Source organism: Scaptodrosophila lebanonensis, unplaced genomic scaffold (genome assembly GCF_003285725.1).
Source record: "Scaptodrosophila lebanonensis strain 11010-0011.00,11010-0021.00 unplaced genomic scaffold, SlebRS2 tig00000001-arrow-pilon, whole genome shotgun sequence".
NCBI lineage: Eukaryota > Metazoa > Arthropoda > Insecta > Diptera > Drosophilidae > Scaptodrosophila > Scaptodrosophila lebanonensis.
Genome location: NW_022060529.1, coordinates 21,069,865 through 21,087,596, shown reverse-complemented (window position 1 = coordinate 21,087,596; position 17,732 = coordinate 21,069,865). Strand labels below are relative to the sequence as shown.

Below are 17,732 nucleotides of genomic sequence, written 5' to 3'. Positions count from 1 at the left end.
CTTGCAGCGAAAAAACTGTGTGTGTGATCATTTTTGATGGGAGGAAATATGCAGTTGCCAATGGGTGCTATGCTAAATGCATGGACTAGAAATAATAAACCACATTCGTTTTGTGAGAAGGAGAAAATAAAAATCCATTCATAAATAAATTCTCATGATGAATTTAGTTAGCTGGGCTACACATACGAGTACATAGCTACGAAATAACGACGTACGATGGACGCTGCACGTATTTTTTATTGCTTTCATTTTTTCAATAAATTTGATTACGCGGCGCTTTGTGATTATTGGCGCGTGAAAAAATAAATTTAATTTTTCCAGCTTCGGCCAACGCCAATGGCAGCCATCACACCCGCCCCTGCAATGTTTCACCTAAGCCGTGGCTGCTGTCATAAAATGTATTGGCTCGCTGGATGGGCCCACACCTTGCTCCTTCTTCAGCTCCTGCTGGGCATCAGCATCGGCATCGGTATCGACATGGAGATGGACATTGGGATGGGAAGTCTGCTCGTAAAGTTCGCGCCAAAATAAATAATAAACTTGCCTTTGGTTTTGGGGCAAATTTGTTCTACCATTCCTGTTTTTGGCGCGGCCGTGTCCAATGGCTGTCGCCTGATAAGGCGAAGCCAATGGCTGTGTGGGCCACGCAGGTTATTTATGATTTTTTGTTTTTCTTTTTCCTGTTTTTCCGCTCAAGCATACGAACGTACTATACATATATTTTTTATAGGTTTTATGTACGCTCCCTAGACCCATCCCCAAGTGCACTCTCACTCTCAGTTTGGCGTTGGTTGGTTGTCGGCTATTGTTGGTGGGATGCCGCTTTTGTCGTTGATTGCATTGAATAAAAAAGAAAGAGAAAGAAAAAGCAAATGCAATTTTATGGCGCTTAATTTTTAAGTCCACGCGCATATACGCAAATCTCATTCTTATCAAGCGTGCAGCGTGTGCGGCTTATTACGTTATTACAATAAAATTAAAATGGGGCCATCCAACTTTTTATGGCAGTTTAATGATTCTGCGTGTCCAGTGGAGATGAGACATGGTTATTGAACTGAAATAAATACCAATACATATACGTGTATAGATGTATTATGTTTTTTTTTTTTTTTAGATATATGCCCGTTCAATTCTATCAAAGTTCAAAATGCAAGCGCTCATGCATAAATACTTACCTGCCATAATGTTGCCAATTTTTATTACCCGGCTTTTGTGCTAAGCCACTTTTAATGAAAATGAAAAATTGTGGTCGAATTTAATTAAATTATGGCTTATTTCTGCCACATTGAATTGTATGTCGCTTAAAAAAGTTAATGTATGTAAATATTGTATTACATGTAATTAAGTGGAATTAGTTATGCATGATGGATCAGAGTAATTCTTATTCAACTATATATTTCAAATTGATTTAAAAAGGCCGGAATATATGATTAAAGGGACAGTAAAAAGTTTTGTGACAACAGCATCATTGCAGAGCTTTATTCGCCCTATATAGTAGTAGTCATGCAAGATAATCTCGATTAATATATTTGACAATATTTTTAAATTACATTAAAAGCTATCAGCTATGCAAGTAAAAAGCATTGAAGCCATTTACATTTTTGGATTTTTTCAATTTTGTATACAAGGAAGGCTGTAAAAATATTTCATTTGTCCACGGCAAACAGTTTTAAATTAATTTCGCCTGTTTTTGTTTTTTCTTAAACAAACAAGGGAGGGTAAAAATTCAAAACATTTATATATAGCTTTTCAACACAATTTTATTTATATTTTTTGCAAATGAACTATAAATTATTTATTTTGTTTTTAGTTACTGTATCGCATAAACAGCTTCAATATGAAACCTAAATGAGTGTAATTAAAAAAATTACTTTAGTGTGGCATAAATAGTTAAAATTTTATTCGACATTTAAATATTAAAAAACCAAATTGGCGCCGAATGTGTGACTATTTGACAAATATTAATGAACATTTAAATACTAAAAAACCAAATGGGCGCCGAATGTGTGACTTTTTGTCAAATATTAGTATTAAGTATAGGTTAAGCTAAGCTTGTAAGTCAAAAAATAAAATTAATATACAAATTTATATATTTGTAGATTCGAAAGTTATCCACTTTAATAGTTTATTTATTTTATTTATGGCAAAATGGTTTCTAATATCCTGTTTATTGTATTGACTTAACTAAATGTGCAAACGACAATGGCTTAACGATGCGATTGAAACCAAATTCTGTTGCCGGTTTTCTGTTTGTGCAATATGTTGAAACCCATTGGCGTTGCTAATCTACAAATGAAAACGATATTAAGTAGTGCGTTTTGGATTCCCACATGTGTGTACAACTTTAAATATTATTTCAATGACGAATTTTCATACTACTTCTTTACTGGAAGAAGCCAAAAGGTACGATATTCGAAATATTTAATTTTAAAAAGTCTGTAACTTTTAATTTTATTTTCACTCAAAGCTAAGAAGGGTTACTTCTTGTTTTGACCGCGATTTTATTTCATACAATTGTGGCCTTATGAAAGCTTAGCTTAACTTTACCTTAGCGTTGCTTTAACGTCCTTCTTTTGTTGGCAGTTAATATTTGCGACTATGTTCAACGTCCCGGGTTTTCAAAGTGAATATAGCAAAGATTTAGCACTTTTATTATTACGCTCGAGTTAAGTAGCAAACTATGTTGAAAGTTTTCTACACTGGCTACTATCCAAAAGCATCGCTGCACATTATCAGCATCAGCGTGTTGTGGCAGGACTCGGTGTCGCCTGGTGTGGTTTCTATGCTTGGCTGCCTGCGGCTCTTACCTTTGTTGTTGTATGCCTGATGCGATGTTGCCGCGCTTGTTGTTACTTACTCGTTGTTGTTTAGTTTCGTGCAAAAGTTTTCAGTCGTGCTCGGTTGGCTTCATAAATTTTTTAAATAATCAACACACGCACACGTGCTAACGGCAAGCAGTGACAAAAGTCTCAACAGAAACAGTTTTAAACATATTTAGCCCGATGAAAAACATATTTTTTATATATATCCTTCATATTACATATAAAACATAAATTTGCTCACCAGTATTGCTCTCGATTACAAATTGCAAATTGTCAAATTTGTATGTGACTTTGTCTAAGATGGGACTGAATCATGATATCGATTTTGATTTACGCTCCATTGTAATACCAAACCACAACAATAAATGTAACAAGAATAACATCAGCGATTGGGTTTTCTATAAGGCAAAAGTAATTTGTGCAAAACGTTGTCAAAGGCATTACAGTTTTTGGCTAGAATAAACGTAAACAACACCGCCATGTTGAACAACAAGATAATCACGTATACGCAGCGTGTAACGTTGACAGACGTATCGCACACATACACTGAGACTCTCTGCAATGTTATGGTATTGTGTTGTTGTTGTTGGTATTATTGCGGGCTTGGCTCACCGTAAAATGCGACACTCGGTGCTGAATGCCGACGACGACGCCAACAATGACGACTACGATGTCGGTAATAAAAGCACACGTAACAAAATGAAAATAGAATCATGTATGCGTGACATAAGACAAAACGCAACAGCAACAGCAGCAGCAGCAGCAGCAGTAGAAACAACAACAAAAATGATGGCAGTTACAACACAACAGCGCGGTAGAGTTAAACCAACGTAATGTATGTATGATGGCAATACAAACAAACACACGTGTAACTATATAAGTGTGTGTGTCTGTGTGTTTGTGCGAAATGTTTGCTCGGCGATTTGCTGTCTTCTTTGGCGGCAGCACCATATGGTGTAGTCATTGCGCATAACGTTGTCAAGGTGACGCATCGTTGACAAACAATGGCTTCGATGGCAGAGCGCAAAGAAGATGGCAAGAATCATTTCGGTGAACTGCTCTGTGCCTGTTGGCTTGACAAAAATGTCTTTCGTTGCCGAACACAACAAATGACAAATTGACACCCCAAACATTTTACATACATACTGGAAGGTGAGAGGTTATTTTATTTGTGTGCGAAAGTTGTGGCGAAAAGGCAATTAAAATCATTGTTTATTCTGCATTTAGATGATACTTAAATAAATACCAAAGTAACGGAACAAATAGCAAATGTAAGTATTTGTTTTATTGAATCAGCGTATTAGCTCAGCAAACCTATGTCTTGTATCTTTTCCCATTTAAATTGGTTTTAGCTTTAACTTATTTATTATGTATGCGTTTTAGAGCCGATTGCTTGCAGCAGGTGAGCAATAATTCTGTCAATCTGTTCGTAGTCGGCGTTTCTCAACGACACCCGTTAAATGCGAGTGTGTGTGTCGGGGCCATGTCTACCTGGAGTTGAATGGTGACCTGGATCGGCAAAGGGATAGAGTTCTAAATGTGTGCTTCGCTATTGACTGTTGATTGATTGTTGTTCCGTTGTTGTCGGTCTTTACGGGTAATCTGTGACTCACTTTACTATTTATAAAACACCATCTCCTTTTAGAGAACATACAAGTATATTCTTTTGTAATGGTGCATAAAACTAATACACCAAGAAAATATAAAGCAAAACAAACATGATTCATCACACATACATAGCTCATACTCCACCTGGTAAATAGGTTCCACAGTTTAGAACCATATTTTTTTTTGTAACCAATATCTCCTTAATCTCTGGAAAGTTTTAATTCAGTTACGTACAATATAACAGAGGATTTCATGAAATTTTGGACTTTGGCAACACTATCTATCTATCTATCTATCTATCTATCTATCTATCTATCTATCTATCTATCTATCTATCTTTCTATCTATCAATCTATTTATCTATCTATCTATCTATCTATCTATCTATCTATCTATCTATCTATCTATCTATCTATCTATCTATCTATCTATCTATCTATCTATCTATCTATCTATCTATCTATCTATCTATCTTTCTATCTATCAATCTATTTATCTATCTATCTATCTATCTATCTATCTATTTATCTTTTCTTCAACTTTATTCGGAGTGCAAAACACGTCTGATTATCCTGACGACCTTACACTTATTTGATACTAGTTGATAGAAAAATTACCGTTCGTACTATGATTTACCAAAAAAATCATTTCAACGGAACACTAAACATAAAATATTTTAAAATGAATTGAGAGAGCCAAAAACCCTGAAGTCTTACTGTTGGCTGACTTTTTAACTGTTTAATTTGATATTTCGCCAACTTTATTTGCACCTGGTAGAACAGTTGTATTTCCACCTTTTCATGCTTATTTTAAATGTCTGCGTATATTTTTCACGAGCTGCTTTTAAATAAATAAACAAGCAAGTGACAGTTCATTACACTTGTTTACGGTAAGAAATACAATTCTTTGAAGCACATGGCTAACGCTGCGTATGCGTTATGTTTGTAAATCATTTAAATGGGGCTGACGAGTGCAATGAACTCGGATGCGTAAATATTGTTAAAAATGCAACAGCAACAGCAAGTCAAGTACACACATATGAGTACTTGAGCCATCGTGTTGAACAAACGAAAACGAAATTGCCACAGAAAGTAAGTCAAAATGTGCTCAGCCAACTCATTAGCGTTAAAATGGCAAGAAATATAAAATGGAATTATGAATACGTTAAGTGACTAAGGAAACAAGTAGGCACTTTTCATTTTGCTGAGGAAAATTAAAAGGCCGATGGCATCGTACGTATGTATGTATGTCTTTGCCGCAGACATTCGCTAATTAGCAAAAAAACATTTTTCAGACGAAAACAACTTTCTCAAAAAGCGATGATGAAGTTCGAATGAAATTGTTGTGCTTGTGAGCCCACATGAAATATAATATTATGTACATTCGCAAATTAATATTGGAATTAACTTAACTTGGCAAAAATATGCATACGCACTCCTACGTAGGATTACATTCACACGCAAGTATAGTATACGGAGATAATTGAATCGAACGCCGACAGCATCCATTTGGGGGGCAATTAGTCATCATCATGTTGCAAGGCCGTAAACTAATTCATGCTCAGACACCAATCTTCGGCACAGACACATTGTTTGATGTCTGCACTTTGAGAAAAACGAGGAATTCAACATTTAATCGGCCTAAATTATTGTTTGGTTGAAATAATGTCGTTTTTATGTATTTTTAAACCTCTTTTCTTAATATCCGCTGCATAGAGAAGGAAAATACAATTCTCAAATTCGTCCAAAAATTAAATCTTTCTCCAAAATATTCTAATAATATATTTTTCAAAGGAACTACTACTAGCCCTCTAGCTGATTTTGCGAATCAAGAAGACCTTGTACCTTAAAGATTCAATATAGTTATTGCTTTTCTTTTTTAAATTTAATCTTTTGAACAATACATAGATGCATTTGAATGAATATAAATTGCATTGGAACAAATAATAAAAATAAATGGAATAAAAACCACATATTAAGACAATAAAGCAAATAAATTCAAATTATGGACTTAGAACCTTTTATAAACTTATTAGTATCTTTGAGGTACTTACGAGTGAATTTAATATTTGAAATTTAACTTGAAAATTGTGCACGGTTAAGTTTTTGTACAGGTTTTCAATTTCGGCTGACTATAACTGATTGCCAATCCACAGACAACCCAAACATTAGAAAGCGGTTTTATTTTAAAATGCAAGTAAATTCGGTCCGCAATAGTTGGATAGAAATGGCCAAAGTTTGTATTGAAGATAAGTTGCTTTCGATTGTCATTAAATTTGGGGTGCACTGTTCTTGAACATTTTCTTCTATTTTTATCGAACGAGAAGTTTGTGAAATGCATTTCATCCGACTAACTTTCAATAAGGGGTAAATATTCACCTGAATACTTGTATAAACTAAAACATGACGTCTGCCCCTGAGGGCAACATGGGGGAAAAACAAAATCGAACATAAAGAAGTTTGGGCGTATGCTTAGGGGCGTCACAACTTATACACCTTTGCAAGTTTATTGGAATTTTTTCAAATCAATATAATATTGAATAGTATTGAATATTTCCATTCCCAAATAATTTAATAATACTTAAATCTTATAAATATGAATGCAATTGAATGTATTTTCTTTTATATCACTATACCAGCTAGGAGGCCACGTAGCTTTGTCATATAATTAATTCGATTTGATTTCAAATTTCAAGCTTTTGACGCAAAACTCTTTGGTTGTTAGTCGCTTCTTATTTGTAATTATTTATTTATTTTAACATTTGTAACTTAGAATTAATATACAATCACAAAATTTGATACATATAAAAGTACATGTATAGGCAGAGCAACAATTTGTAATTATTTATTCTCTGAGTGTAATTGAAACTCTAAGGTTGCATTCGAAATCCGTTGTGCAAACATTTGCTAGCCCCTGGCCCTTAACCTGTGCGTTAAAATTACAATTAAGCAATTTCCCACCTGTTAATTCATTAAGCGAGTGGCCGCTCACACACTTAGCATATCGCTGTTAGCTAGCTTTGGTTTACTTAACCAGCGGAAAACACCAATGGCGTCAAAGCACAGCCGTAGACGCAGCAATAACAAGCTCAATGCCTAATGACTTAATGAACATAAGCGGCATTGTGAGGTGTCGGTCAAATGACCGACTTCAAATCTCGCATGCACATGGTCTAAACCAGGTGGGCGTTAAGCTGCTCTACGCCTACTAGCACACAAGTGCCAGGGATTTCTCCATATGCGTCCGTTTCGCATTAACTTAATGGCTGGCCAAAGACATGTAGGCAGCAGCAGTTCGGGGCAGTCTTTGGGTGTGCAAACGGCAACTACTAAAAGCACTTTTGTGGCCAACACAGAAACCAAACGCAGCTCAACTTCAGAGTCGCATTGTATAATAGGGCAGAAAGTAATCACAACAACAGCAGTGGCATGAGCTGTGGCAGAACGGGGATCAACAACACGCACAATGGCTTTTAGTGGAAAACACAGAAACCAAAGGGCATAAAAAGTCAATGACAGCGACGGCAATGGCGGTAGTGACTGTGGCAAAGGCCATAAAGAAGAAATATCCAAACTGTGACTGATGCCGATGCTGGGATCAAAATGCTAATGTTGCCTGTTGGCTCGAGTTTGGGTTGGCGTTGAAGGCTGGCGTTGCGTTTCCGTTGATTATGGCCGAGTACAATGAGTTGCAGTTCACGTTGCGTATAATGAATATGTCCTTGAAACACAATATGCCTGAATAAATTACCGTAACATAACAGAAAAGGTGCGTGGCATAAAGCCAACAACTGTTGGCCAACAAGTTGCTCTACTTGCGGGCTGTTGTCTGGTTATGTGGCTTCATACAGGTGCGAGACCGAGGCGAGAGCGTGAACTCGAGTGAGAAAGAAGACCATCAATTGAAGTCCGCAAGGAAAGTTTTGTTGCTACGCCCTGTTGTTCTCTGGCTATGACGTGCAACAATAAAGGCGAACACTCGAATCGGAGATTGTAGACGAATTGAAGGTCAATCACGGAAATTGTAGCAAAGGGGATTTAAGTTCAAGGTCGACCAGTACAGGTTACAGTGGAGCGGGCCAGACTGGGCTGAATTGAAATACTAATCCAATAAAGTTAGGGCGTTACAGAACGGCGCAATGGGAGCGTGCTTTAAGATAATTATTTATATATATAGCTACTCGTTTAATGCAGTTATTTTGATAATAAGCATGAATATGTTTTTTTTCTAAAGAGATAAATAACCTTTAATTAAAGGGCAACACATACAAATGAAAATAAAATTATTACCTTTCTGATAGATAATTTTAAGGAATTATTATATGGTGGAAATTTCGGACTAATGGCTGTTGTTGTATGTTAATTATTTAATTCCTGGTTTTTTCAAAATTATCTTTTTATGAGCAATTAGTATTCTCCAACTACACGATGTAAATTCTTCTTATGAGTTAATTGAATTTATAAAATTGATTTGATTTCTGAATATGCATTTTAAAACTATATACATATGTTGGACTTACTGAATATTCAAAGCGTTCCAGTGGAGCTAAAGCATCTTAAACCAGCGTATTGTGGATGTAACTGTGGCTATACTACTTTTTGTACCCTGAACCCGAAGGGGTTATCAAAAGGAAGCAAGTCGACTCAGGAGCCGTGAGTTTTCCTCTGCCCACTATATTGACTAAATATTGAGATGTTAGCAACTAAACTATTTACTATTTACATACAAGTACTTATATATAACTATATGTAATGCCTTCTGCTCAGCTGTAACTCGATTCTTGAAGCTAGCATTTAATTTTCCGATTTCGAGCAAAACTCGTAATTAATAGTCATTTGTTAGCTGACAATTCCCATAGGGCTGTGAAGCATGCTACTAATTTAAAAGCGTTGTGGCAAGCTGAAAGATTAAGCTTTAATTAAATTGCTCTTTGATAGTCGTGACACAGAAATGCGAATACACCGTAGCGTTTTCCAGGTATGTGCTATCGAGACAGGTAAATGACATCTTCAACAACAACCACAACATCAACGATTACAACACAACTATGGCGGAGAGCCAACGTTAAGTGTCAAATGGTTGGGGAGGGGATACACGCCTCTGTTTTATTGCGTTAACTTTTTTCGTGCTCGCAAAATACTTTGAAAGTTGAAGTTGTCGGAGTTAAGAAGAAGAATTTTAATTGATAAATTGCCACTTGGACCATTATGTCTATCTGTTGATGTTGCCACTGCTTGCTGATGATGTTGATGTTGCTGTTGCTGTTGTTTTTGTGCATTGCGGCCAACGTTGGCTGGCAACAATGGTTTGAATTATTTGCCCAAGTTGCCAGGACGGTGCTGTGAGAACGTGCTTTGAGAAATGTTTGCATCATCAAATAAAATAAAACGCTTGGACTCATTTAAAAAGCAATTAAATATGAAAAACACTTGTACAATTGTCACTGAGTTGGGGCGCCTTCCTTCATTTTGGAATTGTGATTGTTACTTTATGTTTAATTTACAAGTTTTGCCCTTGGCGTCTTGGCGCTGGTTTTTAATAAAACATTTGAGTGCTGCCAAGTCGCTGTGGTTTCCTTTTGAGTGATTATTCAATTAATTAAAATGCCTGGCGAAATGTGAGTGGAGCTGAGGAGTTGCAGCCATATTGAAATTTAAATACACATCACGTGCTATCGGCAATGGCAAAAATTATTAATAATAATAATAAATAAAGAAGGAAACTAAAGGCAAATCCTCCAAGCGATCAACAATATCTGCAATCAGAATGCGTTATGAAGGCTTAATGTTCTGGGTTGAGCATTACCGGCAGTTAACCGAATCATTTCCTAAGCGGTAGTCAGTTTATTAAATGTACCACACAGATATAAAAAAACACACACAAAGGCGATGAACAAAAACAAAGCACAAGACAAAACAAAAAGAAAACAAAAAACAAAAAAAAATGTATATACAACTGACTTGGCAAACACAATAACAAAGTCGATGTATGGGCAAGGGTGAGTAAAAAGAATAAGAAAAAAAATAAAGAAGAGGCTTGGAAAAAATGGCAGAACAAAAAGAAGAGAGTGGAGTAAACGCCAAAATATTCCATTAATTTGATTAGACTTTGTGCGGAAGGATGAGCAGGCAAGCCGAGTTGATTCCTCAGCCGCCTTCGGCAATTTTTGCAAGCGGAGCAAATTAAATGCAAAGCGCTTTTTACTTAACTGCTACAAAGGAACAACGCGCAACAACAACAACAACAACAGAAAAAGGGCAACAAATAAACTGTGCATGTGTTTGCCACACCTTCAGCAACAGCACTTACAACAACAATACTGATGGCCTGGATGAAAAAAGGAAGCGGAAAACAAGGACTAATATAAGGTGCCACAATGAAGTGCCGTTATTAAATATGGGCGGCAACTTTTCGAACATTTCGCCTCGTAAGAATTTAACGCACAAATGCTCAAATTGTCAATAAGAAACTTGGCACGCCCCCAGTCAGCCGTATGGCTAAGCAAACTTATTTACTTTTTATACCTCAGCGTCGTTTCCTCTATCGACACCGACATCGACGCCGCCATCTTCACCATCACCAGCCATCTTTCTCGTCATCAGCGTCGCCAGCTGCACACATTAAACGCTAAGCCAAATGTCCACTCTTCTTCATTAAGCGTCGCGGTGGCACGAGCGCGTAACAATCATTTTTTATGAAGGCATTTTGTGTAGCAGGGGCACGCGAGCGCGAGAGCATCAAAAACCCATTTGGCTGCCATTAACTTGATTGAGTCGAGTCGAGTCGAGTCCTGTCGAGTCCTGTCGAGTCGAGCCGAGTCGACTTCAGTTCAGGCCTTCGTGCAACATTGTTGGCTTTGTTTTCTGGCATTTAACTTTAAGGCCAGGAGCACCAGGACACAACAACACTTAAATGAAAATTGATCATGGGCCTCAGAGCCTGTTAGACGGCGTACATGTATTCGATAGTTATGTGTATGTAAGTGTGTGTGGGCTGTGTGTGTATGTTGTGTGTATCATGTTTACAACTAATAATATTTTTGCCTTCAAGTTAATATGCTTTTACTCTTACTGTTAACTTTTGGCACCAATGCGCCCATTTGTTGTCATTAGCGCGCACATTTGGCTAATTAAAGTTTTACCAAAAATGACGCTACTCCAAGACATTAGCGCCCTTCTAAGTTAAGCACTACCGTCAATGCGTCTGCCTTAACTTTATCGGGGAGTCATTATCAGGAGGGGTCGAGTCATTCGGTCATTTGTCAAAGTGTGTGGCATGCTTTAGATACCTTAGCTGAAGATATCAGATACACTCGAAGGAAAATCATGGTACCATGGATATTTTTGAAATATCAACTAAGCCGCCTTGATTCCAAATTTCTTAGTCAAAAATTTGAATTTCCTTGCATTTCTGTAATTCGAATAGTGCCGTACACAGATTGCTTTTCAAATTGTAGCCAGATGGCCATCATTTATAGTGCTGTTATTATTAAAGCAGTAAGGCGGAGCATAAGGAAACAACAATGTATTACTAATAACTAAATTTTCTTCACTGGAATTTATGAATGAGGCACTAATTATCCTAAGCCTAGGGCCGATTTAATTTCCATAAGCACAATCACAAATAGCTCAATAGATCACTAGCATGCATATGGAAATGTTTTATTTTTCCTATGTAATAAAATACTTTTGAATTCGTATACTCAAAGGTTTAGTCTACATGTTATTTACCAAAAAATTAAAAAAATTTAAGTAAACTTTGCAAACTTAAACCATAAAAGGGTAATTGTGGGAAGAACTTAAGAAGAAGGAAACAAATTTTAAAATTGTATAGTATTTTGTGTAGTAGCAGAAGTAGTAGTAGTATTAGAAGTAGTAATTGTATTTCGTTATTATATTGTGAAGCTAAAAATAAAGCTATATTTGAACTACATTGGATTGGCTTAAACCGTCGGTCGATTATCAACATTTACCCTGAACTAGACAGGTTATTACACATGGCTGCACGGGTATTCCCCAAATACCATATCGTTGGCCGTGAAGTTCGGCTAAGTAACTGATTTTACAGCCTTTCTTAATTATGCAATAAGATCTACCGTACAAATGTTTACGAAATGTATTTAACAAATATTGTTGAAATTAAAAAATCATATTATTACATTGAATCATCATTATTATTATAGTATAGTTAAGTGCTTAGGATTTGTTTTTAGAATCTCAGAGGAGCATATTGGAGACCAAAATAATTTATGAAACACGAAAATGAATTGGTTTTTGGTTTTTGGGACTGTTTGCAGAAAGTATCAGAACTACACAGCACTTTAGATGATATGTATTTACAGTGTATTCTAAGCTGGTTTTACAATGTCTGTACACACGCTAATAGGAATGCCGCTAATTAAATGCATGGGAATTATCGGCTTCTCCTTTTACTTGAAGCAGCAGTACAGTGTGCGCATTGGCAGGTGAAAAGACAAGTATGTTAGCACCTTCTGGTTGCATCTTCCATAACTGAGACTGACCCAGTTTGGCAGTTATGCCACCAGCAGTTTAACAAAGTAAACAGCCAGCAGCATGTTGCATCAGCAATCAGCTTTGTGTTAAAACTTTTAAGGCGCTTATGGGGCCGTGCTGTTGAATTTCTTAAAGATTAGTGCCTTATACTACGACGTCAAAGCTCGTGCGGATCGGCGGCCAGTTTTTAAAGATGTGCTTCGCAATATGCTACACAACTTCTAAGAGTGGATAAGTCTATAACTCAGATGTCAGTAGTATTGCTGGGAAACGTGCAGTTACCAAGCAACTGTGGTGCATTTAAGTCAAGGCAGGCAGCCAGCAGCTTGCATTTTCAGTTTATGGTAAGACATTTTGCAGTGGCATTGTAAATAACACAAAAATAAATAAATGTGATTTGTCATTTTGCAAACACAAAGTAGCAGCAGCAGTAGCAGAAAAGGAAGCAACAAGAGGAATTCTTTGAGCACGAAATAAATTGCAGTCAAATGGCACGTTCTATGCATGCCAAATGCGGTAACAGTAGCAAATAGACACACACACACACAGCATACGAGCAGGAGTATACTCGTATATCCAGCGATATTTGGCCAATGAATACGCTTTGCTAGTGGCTTGTCTGCCGGAACTTGGCTCAGTTGGCCTTAGTTGCAGCAGCAGCAGCAGCAGCCTCGCTACTGCCTCGCCACCGCGTCGCCGTTGCTGCAACATCACACAAGCTCATGTGTATTAAATTATTCGAGCGTGCGGCGCAAGCAACAGACTCAAATACTTTTGTATGCAACACTGCACACAAAATGTGCTGCACTCGCCCTGAAAGTTGACAACTGGCATGAGCATCGGAATGGGTACGGATACGGGTACGGACATGGGCATGGGCTTGAGTACGATTTTATTTAGTTGACTTTTGTACAAATTTCTAGCTGAACTTGAGTAGCGTAACATTCAAATGTGTTGGTTCATCAAACGAGTGTCTACGAAAGTAAATGTTATACCACTTTGCTCTTGCAAGTAGGAGCAGCGCACGGCGTTCTTTTATATATTTGTACATTCTGTATAATAATGTGTGTCTGTAAGTGTTATGTCAGGAAATCAGCAGCAACTCAGAGTTCAAGTCAAACCCAGTCATGTCAAGTTGGGAGCTCTGCAAAATTAATTTGGCTAAAAAGATTTATACACACCTAGACAAATTCAAGAAAACTAATTTCAGTGTACATCGAACTACATACACTCTTTAATTCATTAATACTCACTGAGCAGGCAAACCAATTAATTGTGATAGTCTCCTTACAGATGGTAGCAACTAAAGAGGGGGCCAAAAAAATTAAATTTTGATTAAATTATGCCCGATGCATTTAAAAAATAACTTATACTTATGATCAATGAAAAAACTTCAACAAATCCAACTCAGATCCATTTTAAGGCCAAATAGTGCGTGATAATAATGAACGTGTGCTCGACTTTATATGGCAACATTTTTTGTGGCAGAACTGCCCCCCTTGCCTACGCCCTCGGATGGTAGACTGACCCTTGTTTATCCTTGTCTTCACAAAACGTCAGCAAAGTTTTAACTTGTCTGTACTATCTTTATATTAAGAATAAAATCAATTTATTGTCTCTGAAATAAAGTGAATACTTTGAAGCGCACGGTTCAATAAATTTGTGGTCAAACAATTTGCAAAATGTACTTGAACAATTTTATATTCATCTACAATTTATTGTGCAATCATTTTATGGATTTGGCTGAGGTTTTTCTCTAGCTTAACAGCTTGTCTTACCACTTTTCGTATTTACATTGCTTAGAGACATCTGCTCAAGCAAATATTTTTTATTGGTTTCAAATAAATTGCAATTCCTTTTTCATTTTCAAAACATTTGAAAACTGTTAAATAATGCAATGATGTGATGATTGTCCTATAAATTGCAACCCTATAGTGGTGTCTGTTTAAAAATCCTATTAAGAAGGGTTTGGTTAGTTCGAGTTTCAAGCTTCATAGTAATTTTGACACACTCCTAGCTGTTTTAAGTGAACTTACTGGCAAATCAAAGGAAAGGTCAAAGTACATAAGCTCCAGCATGAAAGTTGTAAATGAAATACCAAAAGATGCGTGCTTTGCTTGTCAGCTTTGATGAGGCATGCCAGAAGCCAGCCAGCCAGCCAGGCAGTCAGTCAGTCAACCTGTCGTGCTTCGTTTGCCTGGATTTGTCTGGCTGCTGGTGCACACACACACACACACACACACACACACACACACACACACACACACACACACACACACACACACACACACACACACACACACACACACACACACACACACACACACACACACACACACACACATATTAATATATACTATGTATATGTGTAAAAATATTATGTGTGTAAGTGTCGGGGTTCCATATGCTCGAAAGGTTGCCCTGCTATTGACCTTTCAACAAGAGTGGTAGAGCAGTCGGTATCAGACCCTGAGTCAGAGTCGGAGTCCCAGTCAGACATAATCGACAGTGTCACGGGCATGCCGAATCGTTTGAAGCCTTAAGCAGCGCTTTGATTTCATGCACTCGCCCTGTCGACTTTTACAGCTGCCTGAGTACGAATGGTGACGGCCAGCACTCAGGCATGCGGTGTATGTACTTATGTGATTGTGCAAGTATGTGTGGAATCCAAGTGTTTTTGACTCACTACTTGTATACTATACAGCCATGGCGTATTATAGTAATATGACAATGCGCCTGGTACTTGGTATTTAATACTTTGGCATTTCTGCACGCGCAAGTTGAATGAAAGAAATGAGTTCAACATTTGAAATTTAGTTTTTATTGTACAGCTCTATAGCTGTTTTTGAACAACTTCCATATATTACTGTCGGTTGCAGAATGGTGAAGGAGCAGGTCAGGTCGTAGCTTATGTTCATTACGGCGGCCGCGTTATTCATTTGTCCACAGTAGTTGGGAGCAGAAAATAATGTTATGAGGTGACGACTGGCAAAGAATTCGTAGCCATCCTCTACTACCTCATGGGCACGAATCATCAAATCGAATTTGTGACGCTTCAGAAAGCTGCGCACAAGAGCCTCGTCGAAGGTGAAACTGACCCCGCGAACATTACGACCCCAGCCAATACCATTGTGATTCAGGTCGGCCCAAAGTAAATCGCACATCAGGCCCTGATCGGGGACATCGGTAGGTCGTTCCAGACACTTGATTTGATCCATGGTATGCAGATTGGGACTGAGGCCGCCATGGCAGCAGAAGATTCGATCGGCCACAACTGCCGCAACAGGAAAGAAGTTGAAGCAATCGGTGAAGCAACGCCATAGCTTCACATTATATCGACGCTTAACCTCATCATAGAACCTGGGCAAGGAGTAAAGGTAGAAAAAAAGGTAAAACAAAGTAAAAATGGGGTACTTTTTATTTTGTTTTCATAAAATTGATTGGCTTAAGTTTAAAATGCTGGTTAATTTTTTACACAATTTATTCGTTTGCCAATCTTTGGAGTCAAATTTGTATAGATAATCAGCAGGTTATAATTGAATTTTATTAATATATAAGCTGGGTGTTTTAAAGAAATATAATAATGTTTCTATAATGACCATTCAAAGACTATTTTTAAATTTAATTAATTCAAACCTAATTTTCCCAAAATGGTCGCGAATATTCTCACTAACTAAATGCTCATTTTAACCTACTCAAAACATATGGAAATTTACCTAAAAGCTGTGTAAGCAAATATACAAGTATACTCTATTTTAAGGCATTTAATATACAATTTGATAAGTAAATGTGTATCTCGCAAATATATTTTTAGCAAAAATTCTCGATTTTACAAAGGTTTGATGAGGTCAATGAACTTTTTTTATTATTTGAAATTGAACAAGGCCGATTTACCAAGAATGCTTAATGGAAACATTGTTGATTAAGCAATAAAGCTACTTACCCGTAGATACGATTAACACTGGCGCATTCATGGTTTCCACGGAGTAGAAAAAAATTCTCCGGATATCGTATTTTGAAGGCCAGCAGCAGGCAAATGGTTTCAAGCGACTGCTGACCACGGTCGACATAGTCACCGAGAAATAAATAATTTGATTTCGGTGGCCAGCCACAGCTCTCGAAAATGCGCAATAAATCTGAGAACTGGCCATGTATGTCGCCGCATACTTTAAGCGGCGCTTCCAGCTCCAACAGCATGGGCTGTCGTATCATTACCTCGCGTGCCTTTAGACACAACGAGCGAAGGATTTGCTCATCAAGTGTGCAATATGCACCGTTGAGTGTAATCAGAGTTTCAATTAATCCATCAATATCGCCTAGAGTCAGCATGGTGTGAATGCAGCGGATTAAAACTTTATTCAAAAAAGACAGAATCCGTTTCAGAATTGTTAAAGGCGTTACAAGAATTTTGTTAATATTTGTAATGAAACATGAATGTGCTATAGAATTTGAATTATGACAGAATATCCATAGAGTAAGTAGTTGGGCCCTTATATATATATACATATATACTTGTAGTTGACGTGTATGTACATATGTATAGTAACTGTATTATTGTTGATAATTTGCAAGGATTTACTTCAGACCATATATTTACTTTAAGCCTTAAAAGGCTTACGCCTAATTGACAATTCATTTATGTGAGTTTGTCCCTTGGTGTTTGCCGGATCCTTTTCGTAGCTGTGTGGCTGTTCTTGTTTGCACAAGTAGACTGACCAAAAGCCATGTGGCAGGCAAACAAAATGCCGCCCAAGGCCATTGGCGTACAAACACACACATACACACACAC

The 17,732-nt window shown here is 37.3% G+C and overlaps 1 protein-coding gene across 1 annotated transcript; it reads right to left on the bottom strand.

Annotated features, from left to right (window-relative positions):
• Nucleotides 1-15,741: 15,741 nt before the first annotated feature.
• On the bottom strand, nt 15,742-17,340 carry LOC115619935 (serine/threonine-protein phosphatase PP-Y). Its single transcript, XM_030516889.1, has 2 exons — nt 16,887-17,340; nt 15,742-16,303 (listed from the first exon to the last, which is right to left on the bottom strand). The coding sequence occupies exons 1-2, from the start codon at nt 17,270-17,272 to the stop codon at nt 15,757-15,759; spliced, it is 933 nt and encodes a 310-aa protein (XP_030372749.1). The 5' UTR covers nt 17,273-17,340; the 3' UTR covers nt 15,742-15,756.
• Nucleotides 17,341-17,732: the final 392 nt, after the last annotated feature.